This window comes from Orycteropus afer, unplaced genomic scaffold, assembly GCF_000298275.1.
Source record: "Orycteropus afer afer isolate SDZICR_OR568_19922 unplaced genomic scaffold, OryAfe1.0 scaffold00100, whole genome shotgun sequence".
NCBI lineage: Eukaryota > Metazoa > Chordata > Mammalia > Tubulidentata > Orycteropodidae > Orycteropus > Orycteropus afer.
Window position 1 is genome coordinate 5,093,600 of NW_006921687.1, and position 23,849 is coordinate 5,117,448.

Below are 23,849 nucleotides of genomic sequence, written 5' to 3' on the forward strand. Positions count from 1 at the left end.
TGAAGTAGTTTTTTATAGTTTTCTTTGTATAGGTCTTTTGTGTTCCTGGTAAGATTTATTCCCAAGTACTTTATCTTTTTGGTAGCTATTGTAAATGGTATTGATTTCCTTATTTCTTCTTCAGCAGTCTCTTTGCTGGAATAGAGGAATCCAACTGATTTTTGGATGTTGATCTTGTATCCTGCCATGATGCTAAATCTCTCATTTAGTTCCAGTAGATTTTTGCCTGAGTCTCTTGAGTTTTCTAGGTATAGGATCATATCATCAGCAAATAGGGACCTCATTTCTTTATGGTTGTGAAATATTTCATTGTATGGATAGACCACACTTTGTTTATCCATTAATCTGTTGCACATTTAGGATGTTTCCACCTTTTGGCTATTGTGAATGGTGCTGCAATGAACACTGATATATTTGTGTTCTTGCTTTCCATTCTTTTTGGTAGATTCCTAGAAGTGAATCATATTGTACTCTAAATTTAACTTTTGAGGAACTGCCAGGTTGTTTTACACAGAGGCTGTACAATTTTGCCTTCATGCCAGCAATGGACCAAAACCAAACCCACTGCCATTGAGTCGATTCTGACTCATAAGTACCTGAAAAGAGACTCAACATCATTAAAGGGGGGGGGGGAAGCACCAACTCAGTCCCATCAAGTTGATTCTGACTCATAGTAATCCCCATTGGGTTTCCAAGGCTGTAGATCTTTATGGAAGTAGATTGCCTTATCTTCCTTCCATGGAGCAGCTGGTGAGTTTGAAACCACTGTCCTTCTGGTTAGAAGCCAAATGTCCTACACATTATGCCACAAGAACTCTCTACCAGCAATGAAGGAGGGCTCCAATATCTCCACATCCTCATGAATACCTGTCGTTATATGTGTATTTTTAACCATAGCCATTTTAACAAGTTTGAACTAATAAGTCATTGTGGTTTGGATTGTATCTGGTAGTGTAGCACCTAAGGCACCTGACTTAACCAGAAGGTTGACAGTTCAAATCTACTAACCACTCTGCAGAAAGAAGATGGGGCAACCTACTTCTATAAAGATTTATCGACTCAACTGGAGTGAGTTTTGTTGCTGCTGTTTAATGATGTTGAGCCTCTTTTCAGGTGCTATTGTCCATTAGCATTTCTTCTTTTGTGAAATGTCTAGTCAATTCCCTTGCCCATTTCTTGAATGGATTGTCCTTTTGTTGTTAAATTATAGGATTTACTTATTTCTAGATATTACACCCTAATCTGATGGATGGTTTCCCAAAATTTTCTGCTGACCCTGTTGTTGTTGTTATGTGCCATTGAGTCGGACCCGACTCATAGTGACCCCTCCTTGGGTTTCCGAGGCAGTTTCACTATGGAAGTAGATTGCCCACCCTTCCTTCCAACCCTGTAGGTTGTGTCTTTATTTTGTTAATAAAATCCTTTGATGAACAAAAGTTTTTAAATTTGACAAGGTCCCATTTATCTTTCTTTTACTTATGCTATTTGTGAAAGCTAGATCCCAGAGCATTTCCCTTATGTTTTGTTCTAAGAATTTTATGGCTTTAGATCTAGGTCTTGGATCCATTTTAAATTAGTTTTTATATGTGTTGAGAGGTACTGGTCTAGATAGTTTCTTTTGTTTGTAGAGATCCAGGTGTCCCAGCTTCATTTCTTTTTTCTCCATTGGATGGATTTAGCACCCTTGTTGAAAATTAACCATAGATATGTGATTTATTTCAAGATTTTAATTATATTCCATTGGTGTATATGTAGCATTATACTAGTATGAGACGTTTTGAGATCAGAAAGTGTGAGTCCTCCTACTTTGTTCTTCTTTTTCAAAATTGTCTTGGATATTCAAGGTCTCTTGCAGTTCCACTTAAATTTTAGGACTGGCTTTTCCATTTCTGCAAAGAAATCTGTTGGAATTTTGATGGCATTTGTGTTGAATCTGTACATTGCTTTATGTAGTATTGACATCATAACAGTATTGAGTCTTCTGATCCATGAGCACAGAATTCCAGTTATTCAGATCTTTAATTCCACATTCAGATTGCTAATTTCTGATGTATAGAAACATGCCTGACTTTTTATGTTGACCTTGTATTCTGCCACTGTGATGAGTTCATTTATTAGTAGTTTCTTATAGGTTATTTAGGGACCTACATAAGAATAGGGGAGCTCTGGTAGCATAGTGCCTAAGGCACCTGACTGCTAACCAGAAGGCTGGCAGTTCAAACCCATCAGCCACTCCTTGGAAGGAAGATGGGGCAATCTACTTCCATAGTGATACTGTCTCAGAAACCCAAGGAGGGGTCGCTGTGAGTCGGGTCTGACTCAATGGCACATACCAACCAACCAACCAAAACATAAGAATAGGAGCCTTGGAGGTGCAATGGTTAAGTGCTGGGCTGCTTACTGAAAGGTTGGAGACTCAAACCTACCTACTGGCTCTGGGAGATAAGTCCTAGCAATTGGCTTTCATAAAGATTACAGCCTACAAAAACCTTGGGGGAAGTTCTACTCTGTCACATCGAGTCACTCTGAATCAGAATCAACAATGACACTTAACAACAACATTATATAGGATCATGTCATGTGTGAATTGTTTTACTGCTTTTTTCCCTCAATTTGGATAGATTTTATTTCTTTTTCTTGCCTATTAACTGCTCTAGCTAGAATTTTCAGTACAACATTGATTAGCAGTGGTTACAGCAAGTATCTTTGTCTTGTTCCTGATTGTAATGGGGGAAAGCTCTCATTCTTTCCTGAGTATGTTAAGTAAGTTTTTCATAAATGCCCTTTATCAGATTAAGGAGTTCTTCCTTCACTGTCGCTTGTTGAATATATTTTTCATAAATGCATGCTGCTGTTATTGTTAGATCCTGTCGAGTAGGCTCCAACTCACAGTGACCCTATGTAAGAACAAAACACTGCCTGGTCCTGTGCCATCCTCACAATCCTTGTTATACTTGACCCCGTTGTTGCAGCCACTGTGTCAATCCATCTCATTGAGGAGATGTCTTTGCCTTTTTCACTGACCCTCTGGTTTACCAAGCATGATATGCTTCTCTAGAGAAATGGTCCCTTCTGACAACATGACCAAAGTAAGTGAGACAAAGTGGGCATTCTCACTTCCTTCCAAGGAGCATTCGGCTGTACTTCTTCCAGGAGAGATTTGTTTGTTCTTCTGATCGTCCATGGTACTTTCGGTATTTTTCAACAATGACACAATTCAAAAGCATAAACTTCTTTGGTCTTTCTTATTCGTAAGAATCATTCAATTCTTATTCACTGCAAGCTTTTACACACATATGAAGCAATTGAAAACACCATGGCTTGGGTTAGGCACAACTTGGTCTTCGAAGTGACATCTTTGCTCTTCAACACCTTAAAGAGGCCTTTTGCAGATTTGCCCAGTGCAATACACCATCTGATTTCTTGACTGCTGCTCCTTTTGTTGATTGTAGATCTAAGTAATATGAAATCTTTGATAACTTCAATCTTTTCTCCATTTATTGTGATGCAGCTTATTGATCTAGTTGTGAAGATTTTAATTTTCTTTATGTTGAGGGGTAACCCGTACTAAAGGTTGTGGTCTTTAATCTTTCTCAGTAAGTGCTTCAAGTCATCTTCACTTCCAGCAAGCAAGGTTGTGTCATCTGCGTATTGCAGGTTGTTTTTGAGTCTTCTTCCAATCCTGATGCCACGTTCTTCTTCATACTGTCCCCCGCCCCCCCAAAAAAAACCAAACCCGTTGCCGTGGAGTCAGATATGACTCATAGTGACCCCTCCTTGGGTTTCCGAAGTGGTATCACTATGGAATTAGATCGCCCAACCTTCCTTCCGAGGAGTGGGTTTGAACCGCCAGCCTTCTGGTTAGCAGTCAAGTGCCTTAGGAACTATGCCACCAGAGCTCCCTCATATCGTCCAGCTTCTTGAATTATTTTCTCAGCACACAGATTGAATAAATTTGGTGAAAGATACAACCCTAATGCACACCCTTCCTGATTTTAAACCATGCAATATTCCCTTGTTCTGTCCCAGCAACATGTATATGTTCCTCATGAGCACAGTTAAGTGTTGTGGAATTCCTGTTCTTTGCAATGTTATCCATAATTTGTCATGATCGACACAGTTAAATGCTTTTGCATAGTCAATAAAACACAAGCCAGCATCTTTCTGGTATTCTCTGCTTTCAGTCAAGATCCATCTGTCATCAGCAATGATATATCTCATTTCACGTCCTCCTCTGAATCAAGCTTGCCTTCTGGCAGTTTCCTGTCAATATACTGCTGCAACCATTTTTAATTATCTTCAGCAAAATCTTACTTGCCTGTGATATTAATGATATTGTTAGATAATTTCCATATTCTGTTGGATCACCTCTCTTTGGAATGGGTGCAAATATGGATTTTTTCCAGTCAGTTGGCCAGGTAGCTTTTTTCCAAATCTCTTGGCATAGGCAAGTGAGTGCCTCCAGCGGGGGCATCTGTTTGTTGAAATATCTCAATGGATACTCCATCAGTTCCTGGAGCCTTGTTCTTCATCAATTCCTTCAGTGCAGCTTCGACTTCTTCCTTCAGTACCATTGGTTCTTGATCATATGCCACCTCCTGAAATGGATGAAGATCAACCAGTTCTTTCTGGTACAGTGACTCTGTGTATTCCTTCCATCTTCTTTTGAGGTTTCCTGCATCATTCAATATTTTGCCCATAGAATCTTTCAATACTGCAACTTGAGGCTTGAATTTTTTCTTCAGTTCTTTCAGCTTGAGAAATGCTCAGTGTGTTCCTCCCTTTTGGTTTTCTAACTCCAAGTCTTTGCACATTTCACTATAATAATTGACTTTGTCTTCTCAAGCTGTTCTTTGAAATCTTCTGTTCAGCTCTTTTACTTCATCATTTCCTCCATTCACTTTAGCTACTTTCTGTTCAAGGGCAAGTTTCAGAGTCTCTTTTGACATCATTTTGGTCCCTTCTCCTTTCCTGTCTTTTTAAAGACCTTTGCTTTCTTCATTTATCATGTTCTTGATGTCACCTCACACTTGTGTGGTTTTCAGTCACTAGTGGTCAATGCCTCAAATCTATTTTTCAGGTGGTGTCTAAATTCTGGTGGGATATAATCAAGGTTGTGTTTTGGCTCTCATAACTCAAAAAATCCAAACTCACTGCTGTCATTTCTAAATCATAATGACCCTTGCTTGGGTTTCCAAGGAGAAGGGACCAAAATGATGTCAGAAGAGACTCTGAAACTTGCCCTTGAACAGAAAATAGCTAAAGTGAATGGAGGAAATGATGAAGTAAAAGAGCTGAACAGAAGATTTCAAAGAACAGCTTGGTGGGTTTGAACCAACAGCTTGGTGGGTTTGAACCGCCAGCCTTCTGGTTAGCAGTCAAATGCCTTCAGCACTATGCCACCTAGGTGTATGGATATTATCCTGTCCCTGACAGCACTGTACTTCAGGATAGATCTTGATACATTCTTTGTGACAGTGCATACCATTATCTCATTGCTATTTCTCTTCAATTTCTCATTTCTGACATAATAGACTGTTTGATTCAAAATAGTCAAAACCAGTCCATTTCAGCTCACTAGTACCTAGGATATCAATCTTTATGCATTCCATTTTATTTTGACAACTTCCAATTTTCCTAGATTCATTCTTCATACATTCCATGTTCTGATTATTAATGGATGTTTGCAGCTGTTTCTTCCTATTTTGAGTCATGCCCCATCAGCAAATTGAGGTCCTGAAACTTTTACTGCATCCCTTTGAATGAAGAGGCAGCTCTTCCCCAGTTGTATTTTGAGCTCCTTCCGATCTGAGGGGCTCATCTTCTGGCTTCATAAAGTGTTCCAGTAATATATCAGACCGTGTTTCACTACTATTCATAAGGTTTTCACTGGCCAATTCTTTGAGAAGTGGATGGCCCCTTCTCAGTCTGTCTTTCTCAGTCTGTCTTAGTCTGGAAGCACTGATGAAACCTGTCTACCATGGGTGACCCTGCTGGTATTTGAAATAGCAGTGGCATAACATCACAGCAATAAGCAAGCCATCACAGTACAACAAACTGACAGATGAGTGGTGGAATGGATGTTAGATTTTGTCACATGCCTTACCTGAATCAATTAAATGCCTCTGGGCTGAGTAAATGTTTTTTCTAGTTGCAAAGGTTCAGAACTTAGAATTGTTCACACCACCATCTTCCCACAATCTGTTTCTTGTTTTGTAATCACAACACAATCTACTTGTGCTACTCTTGTTAGAAGAAAAACTGGTATCTTGGTAGATTTACTTCAGATATATGCATATATGGTTCTCACAAAAATTGTTAATGAATAATATTTAACAAAGATGGAATAAAATTCTCTGTCCTCTCAAATTCCATTCTTTTCCAGGTTCCATCCATTCAGCAAAAATGCAGTCTTATTATTTCCTATCATTAAAAAGGCATTATCTTTCCCTTTTGCCTCATACCATATCCTAATTTTACTCACTTATTCCACTTATCCATTGAATAGGAATGAGGAAAAAATGAGGAAAAAAAGGCACAAATGATCCAAAGGATGAAGTAAATAGTAACTTAAAAAGTTAGATTCTTTACAGAGAAAATTCACTTTCCATAAAGCAGTTCACATACACTTTGTCTCATGACATTGACTACAATTTACCACAATCACTTGCAAGCTTTTAAATCCCAGTTGCTACTCACCAAAGTAGGATGTAGAACAATGTTTTTGTGTAGTATGTTATGCCAATTGAGCTTGATGTCCCTGTAACTATGGTCCTGAACCCACAGGTCCAACTACTCCCTTTGGGTAGCTGGCTGTGGCCAAGAAGTGACTTATTCTTAAGAACATAGAAATATACTTGTAGAAACATTATTTATCAACATGGTGGTAAAAATCATAGGACTCAAAAATCATAGGACTCAATCAACTTAAATAATAAGCTTGAATTTTAGTTGCTCATTATTTTTAAGTGTCTGAGCTCAAGTGTCTGAGCTCTCTTGTCCTATAAAGGAACAAACCTAAATGATTTTATTAAGCTTATACCCACAGGCCTTCAGGTAGATGCAGTTTACATACCTGTGGGGCACCGTACATGTACAGCACAAGAGGATCTTGCTTGGGGATCACACACCAAGCTTTCTGCCAAGGTTTTGATTTCTCCATGTACTGCAGAAAGCTGCAAACCACGCTGTTTCCAGATACTTCTGCTGATTCAATCTAGAAAAATGAAGAGAAAGAATGTGTGTGAGAGTGAATGATCACAAAATGAACTGCATTGAGAAGTAATTCAATTTAGGGAAAATATAAAGTACCATGTGATTGCAGAAAATGTTTCCTTGAATTGTCCAAGAAAGTACTACCTGCAAATATTATTTAAGTGTACATCTAGATCTATCACTAGCTAGGGGAAAATAATTGAGCAAATTTTAAATTGTTATATTATTTAGACCTTCAATTTAAACAGAACTAACATGTATTGACTTCTTACTATGAAGGTACTTTTCTTAACCTGCTACATGGATTATTTCACTTAGTCTTCATACCAACACTGAGAAATTAGAATATTCATTATCTCTGAGGATCAGGGTTTAAACAGCTTTCCTCAAATCACACTTTTATTAGTTGCCATGCTGGGATTTGAACCCAGGCAGTCTGATTCCACAGTCTGAACTTTTGATCACAATGCTACAACTCATACAATGTTAGGATGTAATAGCAAAAAGACAATAATGACCATCAATCTTTTTTTTTTTTACTATGACCTCAAATAATTTTAAGTCATTTACAGTTTTCTGATTTGTCTCCTAATATATAAATTACTAACAAAAAGATAAGCAAAACCATTTGACTAAATGGTGGGTTTTATTATACATGTTATGGGAATTGACTGGTTTGCTTCTATTTTCTATCTCTGAAATCCCCAGGGTAGTGCTACTCAGTGTCACCATGGCTGGTTTGCAAATTCTTTTGTAATCAGTTCAAGATGAGATAAGCATAGAAATAAGAGTAAGCATTTAGAAACTTAAAGCAACTTGACTTTGTAACATTCAGATTCCTGCACTTGGGTGTCATGGCAAAAAATATTGATCTGTGATGCATTAGAAATAAAACTGGCTCTTCATCACAGATAGTTTAATAAGCATTGGTTGACAAATTATGGCCCATAGTATAATTTCGGCCCACTACTTATTTTTGTCTGAATCATGAGCTAAGAATTATTTTTATAGATCAACATTAGCAATCAATTTGCTGATAGTTGGAGTTCAAAGTTAGTGTTCCCTAAGTGAAATGTTATCCCCCCAAAGAGAATTCCATTCTTTTCCTTAGATTTTTAATACTTGTCAAAAGAAAAAAAAAATGTATACAATTGTGTTAGTTAAGGGTGTGTTAGTTAAGGGTGTGTGTCAACTGGGCTGGGCCTGGTTGATGAGTGGCTGGGCAGCTGGTGGTAGTTATTCCCCATGATGAGACTGGCAATCAACTCCATGGTGAGATCCACCACAAGTAGCTGAGTAGCTGCTTTGGGTATGTGGTCTGCTTCCCATATATAAGCAATAATATATAAGCAATAAGCAGCAGCTTTGGGAATGGTCTCTAGTTTAGGGCATATGTGGACCCTGCATGTAGCTGTGTCATTGTTCAGCAGCCTGTCATGCTCTACCGACCTTGGGACTTACATTAATATCCTGCCATGTGGTTTGTTAACATTGAGACAGTGCCTATTTATTTGCCAGCCTTGGGCTTGTTAACCTCAGCAGCCAGTAGCTGGCTGAGTAAAGAGAAGCCTCTAGCTTCAGTGAGCTGGGACCAAGAGTGAGCCAGGAGCAAGAGGCTGAGCTGAAGCCCAAGGTCAAGGGGCTTTCACACAGCCCCTAGAACCTGGCACTTGAAGCTGGGACTTAAAACCTCCAAATTGAGAGAATAAATTGTTTGTTAAGGCCATCCCATTTGTGGTATATTCCTGTCAGAGCAGCACTAGGTAACCAGAACAGCCATTTACCTATACAGTATCCTCGATTTTACCTCATGGCTGGAAAATCAAAACTTTTCTCTTTGCCTCTTTACAAAGAAAGTTTGTGGGGTCTAGAGTGTATAATACACTAAATGGCACAGAGTAAGTTTCAAATGTGCATTTATATGTATGTGTATAGAGAGGCACATAATATAGTTTTACTTACAGATTTCATACTATATATCTGGTTAAATGAGTTAATAAATTTAAAAAAAATGCATTTTAAAGTGACATGGGTCAATACAATTTTTGCAGTGTTCCCACCCCTGACAACCAACAAAGTTTCCCTCCATATATAAACCTTTCCTTGACCCTCCACAACAGTGACCTAATACTATATTTGTCCTTCTGTGATTGAGTTATTTTACTCAGCGTAATGTCCTCCAAGTTCATCCATGTTATGCAGTGTTTTGCAGACTCTACATTATTCTTTAGTGCTGCATAGCATTCCATTATGTGTATGTAACATAGTTTGGTCATCCACTCTTCCATTTTTTTGCTATTGTAAATAGTGCTGTGATGAACATGGTGTGCATCTATCTGTTCCTGTTCTGGCTTTCAGCTCTCTAGGATATATACCTAGTAATGTGATTGCTGGGTCAAATGGTATCCCTATTTCCAGCTTTCTAAGGAATTGCCATACTTCTTTTCACAATGGCTGTATCACTTCAGAGTCCTGCCAGCATTTGTTATTTTCTGTCTCGTTGAACCTTGCTATCAGTGCTGGGGTGAGATAGTATCTCTCATTGTTGGTTTGATTTGTATCTCTCTGACGGCCAATGATCATGAGCATCTCTTCATGTATTTGCTGGCCACCTGAATATCTTCTGCCCATTTTTCAATTGGATTGTTAATTCCTTTGCTGTTGCGGTGTTAGAGATTTCTATAAATCTTAGTGATAAGTCCATGGCCAGATGTGTAATTATCAACAAGTATGGATTTGTTGCTGTCATTTTTGTTATGTGCTTTTTTGTGGTGTCTATTTCTTTGTTCCATATAATTTTCTGTGCTGAGCTAGTTTTGTTTATGAATCGAGTTATCACTTCCTTTGTTGCTATTGTTGTTTGCCATTGAGGCAGACCCAACTCATAGTGACCCCTCCTTGGGTTTCTGAGGCAGTATCACTATGGAAGTAGAATTGTTTTAGTATTTGCTAAATATTTCTGCTGGTCCTCTTTTTTATTTTGATGTGAAGGTTTACAATTTTTCTTTGCAGTGACCCTGTGATTTATAGTTTTCTTCCCAAGTTTAGAAGAGTCCATTCTATCCTGCAGTTGTCTTGACTTCCCTACAATTTAGAAGTTTTGTGACTACAGTTCTTCCCTCTTTTTGGTTTGTAGTTGTCCTCGTTTGTCAATTGATGTCTCTGGTTCCCTGTTCACAATCTTGTAGGCTTCTTTACTTTGGATATTTCCATAGCTGGGTTACATTATAATGTGTGTTGATGTAAGTTGTTGGTTCTCTGTCCAAGGACTCCCTTTAGCATCTCTTGTACGGTTAGTCTGATTTTACCAAATTCCAGCATCATATTTGAGGGACAATTTTTCTGGGTACATAATTCTTGGTTGGAAATTTCTCTTTCAGGGTTTTATATACACCATCCCCTTGTCTTCTTGCCTGCATGGTTTCTACCGAGAAATCCGAGCTTAGTCTTATGGGTTGCCCCTTGTAGGTAACTTTTTGTTTTTCCCTTGCTGTTCTCATGATTCTTTCTTTGTCTTTGGTTAGTTTGATGATGATGTGTCTTGGTGATTTTCTTTTGGGGTCTATCCTGTTTGGACTTCATTGGACTTCCTGAATGGATATATTCTCATCTTTCATCATATCAGGGAAGTTCTCTTCCAACAAAATCTTCAATAATTTTTTCTGTGGTTTTATTTTTCTCTTCCTGTTCTAGAATTCCATTCACACATAGGTTAATCCTTTTGATGGTATCCCACATGAACCTGAGGCTTTCTTCATTTTGTTTTGATCTTTTTTCTGCTTGATCCCTTTCCAAATAAGTATTGAGGTATTTGCCTTCAATCTCACTAATTCTGTCTTCCATTGATTCAATTCTACTTCTTTGCCTGTTCAATGTGTTATCTATTTCTGAGAATTTAGTATTTAGTATTAATCTTCTGGATTTCTGTGTGTAGATTTTGTATCATTTCTAATTTTTCATTTATTTTGTCATTTTGTTCTTGTATTTGTATTGTTTTCCAAAATTGTTCTACAGTTTTCTGTGTTTTTCTCGCTCTGTCTCACAATTCGTTGAATGTACCTAACTATAACTCTTTTGAATGCCTTATCAGGGAGTTCCAATGCTGTGTCTTCCTCAGGGATGTGTTTTGGGTCTGTATCCTGGTCCCTTGTTTCTCCTGCTTCTTTGTGTGCACTGTGATGCTCTGTTGTCTCTGAGGCATTGTGACATTTTTGTGTTATCTACTTAAGCAGGGTATTGTGCTCCTCTTTTCACTAGTTGGGTTGGCAGCACTTATACACTCACCACCTGTCTCCTTTCCTGTTGTCAGCCTCCTGTATGTCCCTGCTGTCCTTGGCAAACAGAGCTTATTCTTAGGTCCCTGGAATCCGATTGATAGTGCTGTCACTTTAAAATCCAAAATGGCCACCACTTGTAAGCAATCAAAACAGCTGTGCCCTCTGAACAGCTGAAAGTTCAGGGGTTGTCTCCCTTCTTGCTGTTTCCCTTCCTAGTCACAGAGCCACTAGCACAGTCATCCCTGCAGCCCTTGGCAACCAGGCAACCAGGGCTGATCTTTAGGTCAATTCTCAGGCCCAGCACCACTTGGAAATATTCAGGCCTTTGGTTCCATCAGAGTAGCTGAGAGTCCACTGCTCCAACTATCTATATCTACATACTCACTGTTTTTGTTCAGGTTTTTCCCCTAGTTAGTGCCTAATCCACTTCTGTATACTTCCTTTCAAAGCTCAGGGCTCCAGGATTACCTTCTGTATTTCTGTCAATTGGTTTCTCTTTGTTGAAGAGGGTCTGTGTAGCTTGTCTGCCTATTTTTCCATCTTAGCAGATGTCCTATAATAGGCTTTTGATTATCATATTCCTAAATATAAATATTCTTTTCTAGAGAGTAACCAGAAATTTTTATTCCATAGATATCTGAAACTCAGTCTTAAAACCAGTTATCAGGCTCATTATATTGTGTTTATCTCTTCAGCTGCTGCTATTACCAGGGGCCACTGCAGCATGTCATTCAACCCTCCCTATCCATGAAAGCTTCCACTTCAGTTTGCCAAACAAGTATTAAGGGTTTAACCGCAAGAGGATCTCAAAGTTTATAATCTTATTTCAGTTAATAGAAATTACTTTTCAAGCTTATATAATGTAGGTGCTCAGTAAATAGTGATTCTCTAGAAATTATTTTAAAACCAGGTATATCTATGACTTTAGCTACATAGAATTTTGATCATGAGCCAATTCTTCAAAGACTTACCAGACTGTCTTTGCACTTATGTTTTTATTACATAATTTTATTACATAATTTACTCCATATAGTCTTAATATCTTAGATTGACAAATTCATTTCAGACACCGGCTGCTTTACAGTCCCTAGGCTTGAGGATCTAAACTTATTCTAAAATTCACGTGGTAAAGCAATACTATTTCAATGCAGTTGTCAGATTGCTGTCATTAGGTATTTGATGGTGGTCTCAATGCAGTAAGTTAGAAGTTTTCCAGATAATAAAAAATAACTTTAATCTAAATCCAAACATTTTTATGCAGTGGTTTTGCAGTTATGGTGATGATATTTGATAAAAAGCTGGCCTACACCTACAGAGAGAAAATACTAGTGGGGACACTAGAAGAGATGCCAATCAATGCTCTAATACTTAGCTATAGCTACTTTCTCCAACATATTTTCATTTTCAAGTGCATGTCAATTTAACATAGCCTCTGCTTCTATAACCATATAGGATCCCAAAGTCAGCAATAAAGAACAAAAGTATGAATTAATTGTTACCTAAATTATTAAATACAAAGAGAAATAATAAAAAGACTTTTTTTTAATATTCAGAGCTAAAAGAGAATCCAAAGTTCCTTGTATAAAAATCTAACAGACAGCCAATATTTAATGTTTCTTTCATACCTCTAGAATTCCCTTCCTTTTCTTTTCTTCACTGTCTGTGAATCCACTTATTATTTGATAGCAGTCTTTACAAACTTTGCTCAATTTACCACCATCGTACTCAAGTTGAGCTTTGTAATCAGAACACTTCCAACAAACCACCTTAAATTAAAAAGGGTAATGAAAGGTGAATAATCATATTTAAAAATTAATAAATGTTAAATAATAATCAGTTACAAATAATAATGAAAAAAAATTAAATGTAAAAGGAAGATTTTCATTACACTAAGAAGATCCCCATAAACATTAGGAATGTGTGTTGTGATAGGTTCTGCAAGTGTAACTCATCTTCTCTCCCTCATTTCTACAAGTAGGAGAGGCTCTTATTCTTTACACCTCTGGATGTTTCCCCAACATCCTCCCCAAATGAACTCATGATCATCCTTGCTGTCAGTCAGCTCTCTCTTATTTCACTCCACCTCCCTCATTTCTCCCATCCTGCCCCCCATTGCAGGAAACAGCACAGCTTTCTAACCAGTGATGACAAGTCAGAAACTTAGAAGTCATCCCTGACGCCTCCCTCTACTCACCCCACAGAGTCACCATATTACAATGTACTGCTGATTTTAATCTCTTAAATATATCCTCAGTCTATATATATCCCTTTTTACATCTTCCTGTAATCGCCCAAGTCCAAGCTATCAGTGTCCTAGTTTGGACTACTATCATAGCCTCCCAACTGGTCTCCTTGTGGCATTCTTACTGACCTCCACTCTTGCAGCAGCCAGATGCTTTCTTAAAAATGCTAATCTGATTTGTTCCTCTTCTATTTAAAATCATGCAAAGTTTTCCCTTTGATCTTGGTTGGATAAAGAACAAATTTTTTGTTCTGCCCCTCTTCCATGTACTCTGTCCCTGCAGTCACATTGGCCCCATCTTGCTCCTTAAAGTGCCATGCATCTCTGCCTTTAGTGAGTAATTCTTGCTCATCCTTTGGCTGTTGGTTCAACTTTTACTTCCTCAGGAAGACTCCTCTGACTTCCAATATGGAGCATGTCCCTTGTCACTGTGTTGCTAACATTCTCTGTTCTTTCTTTCACAGCACTGATTACAGTTTTAATTATATACTTGTATGATTATTTGATTAATGTTTGTCTCCCTCACTAGGCTTGAGACTGTTCTTGTATATTTTGCTCACCAGGCACACAATATTCATAGAATGCCAATGAATGAGCGATACCATGCAAATGGATGTTGTTTATTAGTGGATGGAATTTTTCATGTCTGCATCTTCAAAATCATTAAATAATAATTTGCTTATTTTTATAATCTACATGAAGACACTTTTGTTTATCTGAGGCAAGTATGCTAGGATCAAAATCATTTCAAGCAAACTCAATGATGGATTAAAAAAGTCTTACCCTGAGAAAAAATATGCTAATCATTAATTTTGATTACAAAATAGCTTAGTCAAAACTAAGTATTAGTAAATAAATCTACAGTATAAGTGAGAAAAGAACTAACAATAAGAATTGTTTTACTAAAACATACAAAGCCACTGAATGCTTATTCACTGCTTTTGGGAGAAAGTGTATCATTTGGCTTACAAAGAACTCCCAGACCTGCTCCTACCCATCATTTTCTAGCTTCATTTCTTGTTTTGTTCCTCATCAGTCTTTCCATATGAAACTCAATTCATCCATGAAACCTTGGTCAAATTATGTTTATATGTAGCATTACTTTTAAACATTATGAACTTTCTCAGAAAAATTTTTGGGTAAGGAATTTGAAGAAAATCTCAAAAATAACAGGGACTAACTTTCTAAAGCAGGAAAGAAACATACCAAATAGAAAAACTGTTAAGTTTTTATACAAATATTGAGGATATAGAAAGGCTATGTAACTGCCATAAAATGAAACATGTGACCATTATTAGAAGTGTTTTTGTCTCTATGTTGTATGCAGCCTAGATAGATACTCTGAGAGGTCCTTTTGCTATAATGCAATTTGTTATTGTTAATGTGCTGTCAAGTTGGACCTGATTCATAGCGACCCCTCCTTGGGTTTCCGAGGCAGTATCACTATGGAAGTAGATTGCCCAACCTTCCTTCCGAGGAGTGGCTGGTGGGTTTGAACCGCCAGCCATCTGGTTAGCAGGCAAGTGCCTTAGGCACTGTGCCACCTGAGCTCCTGCATAAAGCACAGCAAGTATGTTGATGCTTTACTTGCTTACATGAAAGAAAGAGGAATAACTAAGGTCCAAAAAACAAACAATAGGTAAGTGAGCTAAAATTGAAATGATAAATGAATAAAGCAAATGCAAAGTTTAGAGTGCATTTGGGGTCTTGGGAGCAGTGCTTAAGGTTCAGAGACTGTACCTGGGGCTTGAGGAAAGGTGAGGAATGAACTAGAGACCGAGTCATTGTATTAAAATTATTAAAATCTTTGAAAGGAGGATAATTAAGTATCAAAGAAATATGAACTTGAAGTAGTAGAAACAACAACTAATGTTTTGACCCCTCAAAGGTTCTTCAGATAGATATTCTAAAACTACATAAGAAATATTGGGAAAAAAATGTGAGAATGGCAAACAAATAGTTTTACTTCTTTAACAATTTGGATACTTTTCATTTTTCTTATTGTACTGACTAGAACTTCCAATGCAATCTTGAATAGCAATGTTGAATAGGAGTGTGATAGAAGGCATCCTTGTCTGGCTCTTGTTTGCAAGGGGAATGCTTTAAATCTCTCCATAGAGAGTAATTTTGGCTGTTGATTTTGCATATCTGCCCTTTATTATATTGAATAATGTCCCTTTTATTCCTATTTTTCTGAGAATTTTTATCAAGAATGAGTGTTGGATTTTATTGGTTATGATTTTTTTGTTGAGGATTTTTGCATCTATGTTCATGAGATATTGGTCTGTAGTTTTCCTTTTTAGTGCTGTCTTTACCTGCTTTAGGAGCTCTGGTGGCACAGTGCCTAAGGTATTTGACTGCTAATCTCTACGCTGGTAGTTCAAACCCACCAGCTGCTCTGCAGAAGGAAGATAGAGCAGTCTACTTCTGTAAAGATTTACCCCTCAGAAACCTAATGTGGGTTGCTAAAAGTCAGAATTGATTCAAAGGCAGTGAGTTGGGAGTTTGGTTTCATTATTTGGTTTTGATGTCAGGGTTATGCTTGCTTCCATAGAATGATTTTGGGAATATTCCATCCTTTTGTATGCTCTGGAATCCTTTGAGTAGGATAGATGTCAGTTTTTCTCTGAATGTTTGATAGAATTCTCCAGTGGAGCCATTTGAGCCAGGACTTTTTTTGTGGAGAGTTTTTTTTGTTGTTGTTATTGGTCTGTTCAACTTTTCTTTGTCTGTATTAGTTTAGGTAGGTCTTGTTAGAAATGTGTCCATTTCTTCTAGAGTTTTTGAATTTGTTGGAGTACAGTTTTTCATAGTATTGTTATTTTCCTTTTTATTTCAGTTAATTCTGTTGTGATGCCACCCATTTATTCTTGTTATTTGCATCTTCTTTTCCTTAGTAAATTTTACAAGTGGTTTTATTGATTTTTTTCTGTTTCATTTAGTTCTGCTTTGATCTTTACAGGCTACTTTTATTGCTCTTTTTCTAAATTGTTGGAGTTGTTGTGATTTTGGTTCTCTTTTTTTTGATGTGTGCATTTACTGCTATAAATTGACCTCTGAGTACTGCTTTTGCTGTGTTCTAAAAGTTTTGGTATGTTGTGTTTTCATTCTTATTCATTTCTAGGACTTTTTCTTTTTTAAAATAATTGTTATTTGAGTAAAAGTTTACAGAGCAAATTGATTTTCCATACAGCAGTTCATACACATTTTGTCTCATGACATTGACTGCAATTCTCCACATGTAAACAGCCCACTTCCTCCCTGTAGTTACCTTTTCCCTCCCATGCACTCCCTACCCCAACAACTGTCTCCCTGAGCAAACACTGCCCTTCTATTCTGCCATGATTGATCTCTCCAAGTTGTGTATCTACCTGATGTAACTGTTCACCCCTTATGCCTGTCTATTTTTTGGCTGGAAGACATAACTTCACAGGTTAGGAAAGTTGTTGTTTCACATTTTTCTCCCACTCTATCCTGGATTTCCTGCACCAATCCCCCTTGATTCTAGGATTTTGGATTTTATTTCTTCTGTTACCCAGTGGTTCTTAAGCAATGTGTTGCTCATTTTCCATGTATTTGATTTTTCTTCCTTGGTCTTCCTATTACTGATTTCTAATTTTATAGTGTTTTTGTAGTATTCCTACAATTTTAAATTTATTGAGGTTTCTTTTGTGTCCTAACATAAGGTTTATTCTGGAGAATGATCCATGTGCACTAAGAAAGAATGTGTGCTCTGTATTTCTCTATGAGGTCAAGCTGGTTGACTGATTTTTTTTTCCTAGTTATTATTTCATTGACATTGAAAGTGGTGTGTTAAAGTCTCTTACTATATTGTATAATTGTCTTTTTCTCTTTTCAATTCAATTAATGTTTGCTTTATGTAACATCATATAATAGCCTTCTTTCTCCCTTATGCTGATTTTTATCTTGAACTAATTTTGCCATGCCTACTCTTTTTTGGTTGTCATAACCTGATACCTTTATCTTTGTGCTTAAGGTAGGTCTCTTGTAGGAACCATATTGATGGGTTTTCTTTTATTATCCAATCTGCCACTCTCTTGACCGGTGCATTTAATCCATTCACATTAAGTGTAATTAATGATAGATATGAACGTATTGCTGACATTCTTTTTTATTGCGTTTAGAGGTTTCTTTGTTCCAAATATTTTTCTGGGCTCAGTTCATTGATTTTGTGTTTACTAAATCCTTGTTATTTTCTTCTTTCTTAGTTTGGTTAGAAGGTTTATTAACTTTTCTTTGGGAGATAAATCCCATTAATCGAATTGAAAAGAGATAAATTCTTATCTCCCTAAGTTTGCGAATTGAAAAGAGATAAATTCTTATCTCCCTAAGTTTGAAACAGTCTGTTCTATATAGACAAGGTCCTGACTTCCTCACCATTTGGAAGTTTTGTTATTATACCACTTAGTCCCTCGATTTGGTTTAATGTTGTTGTCATAAGTCTTGATCTTAATTTGTTTTCTTTCATTGTTGCTTTTCTGTTGGAAGAACTACCTTTAGCATTTCTTATAGGATTGGTCTGGTCTCTACAAATTCCCTTAATTCCTCTCTGCCTGGCAATGTCTTAATTTTACCCTCATATTTGAGGGACAGTTTGGCTGGATACATTTCTCCTGAGCTGCTCTCAAGATTCTTATTTTGGGAAGTTTGATTATATGTCTTGGTGACTTTCTTTTGGAGTCTATCCTACATGGGGTTCATTGAGCTTCTTGGATGGGTATCTTTTTGTCTTTCATAATATTAGGCAAGTTTTTATTAGGCAAGTTTTTATTAGGCAAGTTTTCTGCTAGGAACTCTTTCTTTGAAAATTTTCTCTGTTTTCTTTTTTTTTTTTCCTTTCTTCTCCCTCCTCTTGTTCTGGAATTCCAATCAGGCATATGTTATTTCTTTTGATGTCATCCCATGTAACTCTTAGGTCTTCTTCATTCTTTGTCCTGATTTTTCCTCATACAAACTAATGTCAAGGCATTTGTCTTCTACATGGGAAATGCATTCTTCATTCAGCAAGTTTGAGTCTACTCTTTTGTCCTTCCAATGTAATATCTATCTCTGTAATTTTTAGTGTTCATTTTCTGGATTTCTAATTGTCTATTTACTTTGTCATTTTGCTCATTTGATAGTGTTTTATTTTCCTGAATTCTTCAAGGGTATTATCGTTTTCATGGAGCAATCCTTCACAGACAGCCAGACACTGGGAGAGAGATTCAACGGATCTACCGACTCAGGACCATAGTATCAGGGGACACCATAAAATACATAAAAATCTTGTTCCACAACCTACATTGGTGAGTAGCCACTGGGATCTTAAAATCTTTCAAGTGGCCATCTAAGATGCAGCTAATGGTCTCCTATCATTGGAGGTGAAGAAGAGTGCAAAAAAAAAAAGACATTTGGAAGTAATCAGCCCTAGGACATGATGGATCCTGAGACCAGAAGAACTAGATGGTGCCCGGCTACCAATGCCAACCACTCAGGAAAGGATCAAAACTGGCAATCCTGGATAGAGTGTGAGGAAAAATGTGGAACAAAATACAAAAACAATAATGACCAGATTTACCACCATAGTATTGGTGGGACCCCCAATACTATGGCCTTAGGATACACTTCAGGCCTGGAATAAAACTCACACCCAGGGGCTGGCTCTTTCCCCAATGGTAAATAAATAATGTGTACATGCAGACCACTCAACCCAGGGTGGTGCACCCACATACTCAATGGAGATGCATCCCTTGGAGCAATTGACCACAAGGCACCAGAGGGGCAATGTTCACACAGAGGAAATGCAGGGGAGGAGAGTGGGTTAGGGTTGGGGATGGGTAACTGGGGAGTGAAACCAAATGTACCTAAAGCACAATAATGATAATAAGGGTATTGTCTGTCTTTTCCTTGCTTCTGTTGAATTCTTTGTCAGATAATTCTATTACTTGTTCTTTCTTGAGATTTTTAAAGTTGTTGTCTTTATTGGTTATGTGCTGATTTGTTTTGCTATATCTGGACATGTGGGGCACATATGCTTCCTTGGTTGTTAGCTTGGCAGCACTGGGTTACTCCCCAGCTGTCTTTCTCTGGATTGGTGGGAATGTAGGTACAGATGTGCTGTCTCTTGTAAGGAGCAGCTGCAGTTGGGATGTGGGATGAGCAGGCATTATCTCTTGGTGGTGTTCCTTTGGTGTATGAGATATGACTGGAGAGTTAAGATCTTCCTCTCATTGGATGGGGCAGAAGGAAAACCAAGAAGAAGAATACCAAGAAGAAGAATAGATGCAAGAGAGAAAAAGATAGGAGAGACTTTTCTAGTTATGGTCAGCCAGAAGCCCTGCAAGCAAAGCAAGGAGTTATGGCAGAATCTGCTGATCCCTGGAGCATGCACCTGGGTAGGGGAAAGGAGCCTGGTGTGACTAAACACCTCCAAGAGAGAAAAGGCTGTGCATGTATCTTGTGATTAGCCAATGATGGAGGAATGATAAGAAATAGCAGCAGCCCCTGGATGGATCTGTCTGTCTGGAATGGTTTGCTGAGGGTGGCATTCAGCTGTCAATCAGAGCCCTAGCAGCTTAAACCTACCAATTGTCCTACAGGGGAAAGACAAGGCAGTCCTCTTCCACAAAGACCCACTTTGTCCCAAAAGGATTGCTATGAGTTGGAATCTACCCAACAACGATGGGTCAGGTTTGGAGTTTATTTGGAGTGAGTTCTTCTACTTCCTTTCCTATCTGTACTCACTCTAATACTTTATCTTCTCATTAGATGCTCAGGATTCCAGGATCATTATTTGTATTTGTTTCACTCTGATCTTCTGGTTTTCTATTATAGAGGGATTCAGTGGAATTTGTTAGCAGGAAACCATCTTGTCTCTGCCTCTCTCATATTATCATTTTATATTGCATCTCCCTAATGGCTAATAATCTTGACCATTTCTTCATGTGTTTTGTTGGCTGCTTGAATGTCTCCTTAGGTAGAAGGCATGAAGAGACACTTCAGCAATTTTAAAATGGGATTATTTGTCTTTTCCTTGAAGTTTTCTAAAATTCTGTGGCAGTGGGGCCAGTCTGTGGGTTCTCTTCTTACTCCTTTGATGTGATATGTATAAGTATCTAATTTTTAAGAGGTCCTAGCCATCTAGGAGCAGCACAATATCCAGTTAAAAAGAGGTGGGAGGCAAGGCCCCAAGACCCCTGGAGAGGGAGGCACCAGGAGCAGCCAGGGAGCACAGAGTTGTACATGGTGTGTAGGTTTCAACACAGCTTACAGACTAAGGAGGTGGCCATCCACTTCTCAAAAATTGGCCAGGGAAAACCTTATGAATAGCAGAGAAACACTGTCTGAAACAGTGCAGGAAGACTAGCCCCTTGGGTTGGAAAGCACTCAAAATAGGACTGGGTAAGAGCTGCCTCATTAGAGTAGAACCAACCTTAATGATAAAGTAAGTCTTTCAGGACCTTTATATCACTACTCAAGGAGAATCAGCTGCAAACATCCAGTAATAATCAGAACATGGATTGTACAAAGTATATTGGAATATTGGAAGTTGTCAAAAATGAAATGGAACACAAAGATTGATATCCTGCACATTAGTGAGCTGAAATGGACCAGTTTTGGCCATTCTGAATCAGACAACCACATGATGCTGGGAATGACAAATTGAAGAGGAATGGCATGGATTCATCCTCAAAAAGGATGTTTCAATATCTGTCCTGAAGTACAATGCTGTCAGTGATGCCTACAAGGAAGACCCATTAATATGACTATTATTCAAGTTTATGCACCAACCACCAAAGCCAAAGATGAGGAAATTGAAGAATTTTATCAAATTCTGCAGTCTGAAATTGACAATTGACCAAACATGCAATCAAGATGTCTTGCTTATCACTGGTGATTAGAATGCAAAAGTTGGAAATAAAGAAGAATCACTGGTAGCTGGAAAATTTGGCCTTGGTGACAGAAATGCTGCTGGAGATCACATGATAGAATTTTGCAAGACCAAAGACTTATTCATTGCAAGTACCTTTTTTTTCAACAATACTAACAGTGGCTGTACATGTGGACTTCACCACATGGAGTACAGTACACAGGAATCAGACTGACTGTATCTTTGCCAAGAGGCAATGGAAAAGTTTAATATTTTCAGCCAAAACCAGGCCAGGAGCTGATTGTGGAACAGACCATCAACTGCTCATATGCAAGTTCAACTTGAAGACAATTAAAACAAGTCCATGAGAGCCAAAATATGATAATGGATGTCAGAAGAGACTCTGTAACTTGCCTTTGAGCAGAGAGTAGCTAATGCAAATGGAAGAAATGACAAGATAAAGGAATTGAACAGAAGATTTCAAAGAGCAGCTAGAGCAGACAAAGCCAATTACTACAATGAAATGTGCAAAGACCGAGTTAAAAAATGAAAAGGGAAGAACATGCTTGGCATATTTCTCAAGCTGAAAGAACTGAGGAAAAATTTAAGCCTTGAGTTGCAGTATTGAAAGGTTCTGTGGGCAAAATACTGAATAATGCAGGAAGCATCAAAAGAAGATGGAAGGAATACACAACAGAGTCACCATAACAAAAAGAACTGGTCTATGTCCATCCATTTCAGGATCAGGAGGTGGCATATGATCAAGAACCCATGGTAGTGAAGGAAGAAGTCAAAGCTGTACTAAGGGAATTGGCGAGGAACAAGGCTCCAGGAATTTATGGATGCCCTGCTGGAGGCACTCACTTGGGTATTCCAAGAGATGTGCAAGACAGCTACCAGGCCAACTGACTGGAAGAGATCCATATTTGTACCCATTCCAAAGAAAGGTGATCCTACAGAATGTGGAAATTATCGAACAATATCATTAATATCACACACAAGTAAGATCTTACTGAAAATAATTCAAAGATGGTTGCAGCAATATATCAACAGAGAACTTCCAGAGGTGCAAACTGGATTCAGAAGAGGACGTGGAACAAGGGATATCATTGCTGACACCAGATTGATCTTGGCTCAAAGCAAAGAATACCAGAAAGATGTTTAAATGTGTTTTATTGACTACACAAAAGCATTTGATTGTGTGGATCACAACTAACTGTGGATAACATTGAGAAGAATGGGAATTCCAGAACACTTAATTGAACTCATAAGGAACCTGTACATAGACCAGGAGGCTGTCATTCAAACTGAAAAAGGGGACACTGCATGGTTTAAAATCAAGAAGGAAGGGCATCAGGGTTGTATCCTTTCCCCATACTTATTCAATCTGTATGCTGAGCAAATAATCCGAGAAGCTGGACTATATGAAGAAGAATGTGGCATCAATATTGGAGGAAGAATCATTGACAACACAACTTTGCTTGCTGAAAGTGAGGATAAGTTGAAGTACTTACTGATGAAGATTGAAGAATACAGAATGGATTACACCTCAATATAAATAAAACAAAAATCCTCACAACTGGACCTATAAGCAGCATCATGATAAATGCAGAAAAGATTGAGGTTGTCAAAGACTTCACATTGCTTGGTTCTACAATTGATGCCAATGGAAGCAGCAGTCAGGTCATCAGATGACATATAGCACTGGGCAAATAGTCTGCAATGCAAAGGACCTCTTTCAAGTGCTGAGGAGCAAAGATGTCTCCTTGAGGACTAAGGTGCACCTGACACAAGCCATGGTATTTTCAATTGCCTCATATGGATGTGAAAGCTGGACAGTGAATAAGGAAGACCAAAGAAGAGTTGATGCTTTTGAGCTGTGGTGTTGGTGAAGAATGCTAAAAGTACCATGGACTGCTAAAAGAACTAACAGGTCTGTCCTGGAGAAAGTGCAGCCAGAATGCTCCTTGCAGGTGAGAATGTCTCACCTACTTTGGTCATGTTGTAGTACGGACCTTTCCCTGGATAAGGATGTCAGATGTCATGCTTGGTAAGGTGGAGGGTTGACAAAAGAAGGAAGAAGGGAAGGCTCTCAACGAGGTGGATTAACACAGTGGCAGCAGTGATGGGCTTGAGTGGAGCTGGCTCAGGACCAGGCAGTGTTTTGTTCTGCTGTGCATAGGTTCGCCATGAGATGACTCGATGGCACTTAACAAGTCATCTATTTTGTCTTTTGATGTTTGTT

The 23,849-nt window shown here is 38.1% G+C and overlaps 1 protein-coding gene across 1 annotated transcript in view; it reads right to left on the minus strand.

Moving 5' to 3' along the window:
* Positions 1 to 23,849, minus strand: part of FGD4 (FYVE, RhoGEF and PH domain containing 4) — a 311,611-nt gene that overhangs the window by 4,758 nt on the left and 283,004 nt on the right. Inside the window, exons 15-16 of the mRNA XM_042781285.1 lie at positions 13,118 to 13,258; positions 7,076 to 7,216 (exon numbers count right to left, since the gene is read on the minus strand). Coding sequence (XP_042637219.1) covers positions 7,076 to 7,216; positions 13,118 to 13,258 — 282 coding nt within the window. The remainder of the gene's footprint in view (positions 1 to 7,075; positions 7,217 to 13,117; positions 13,259 to 23,849) is intronic.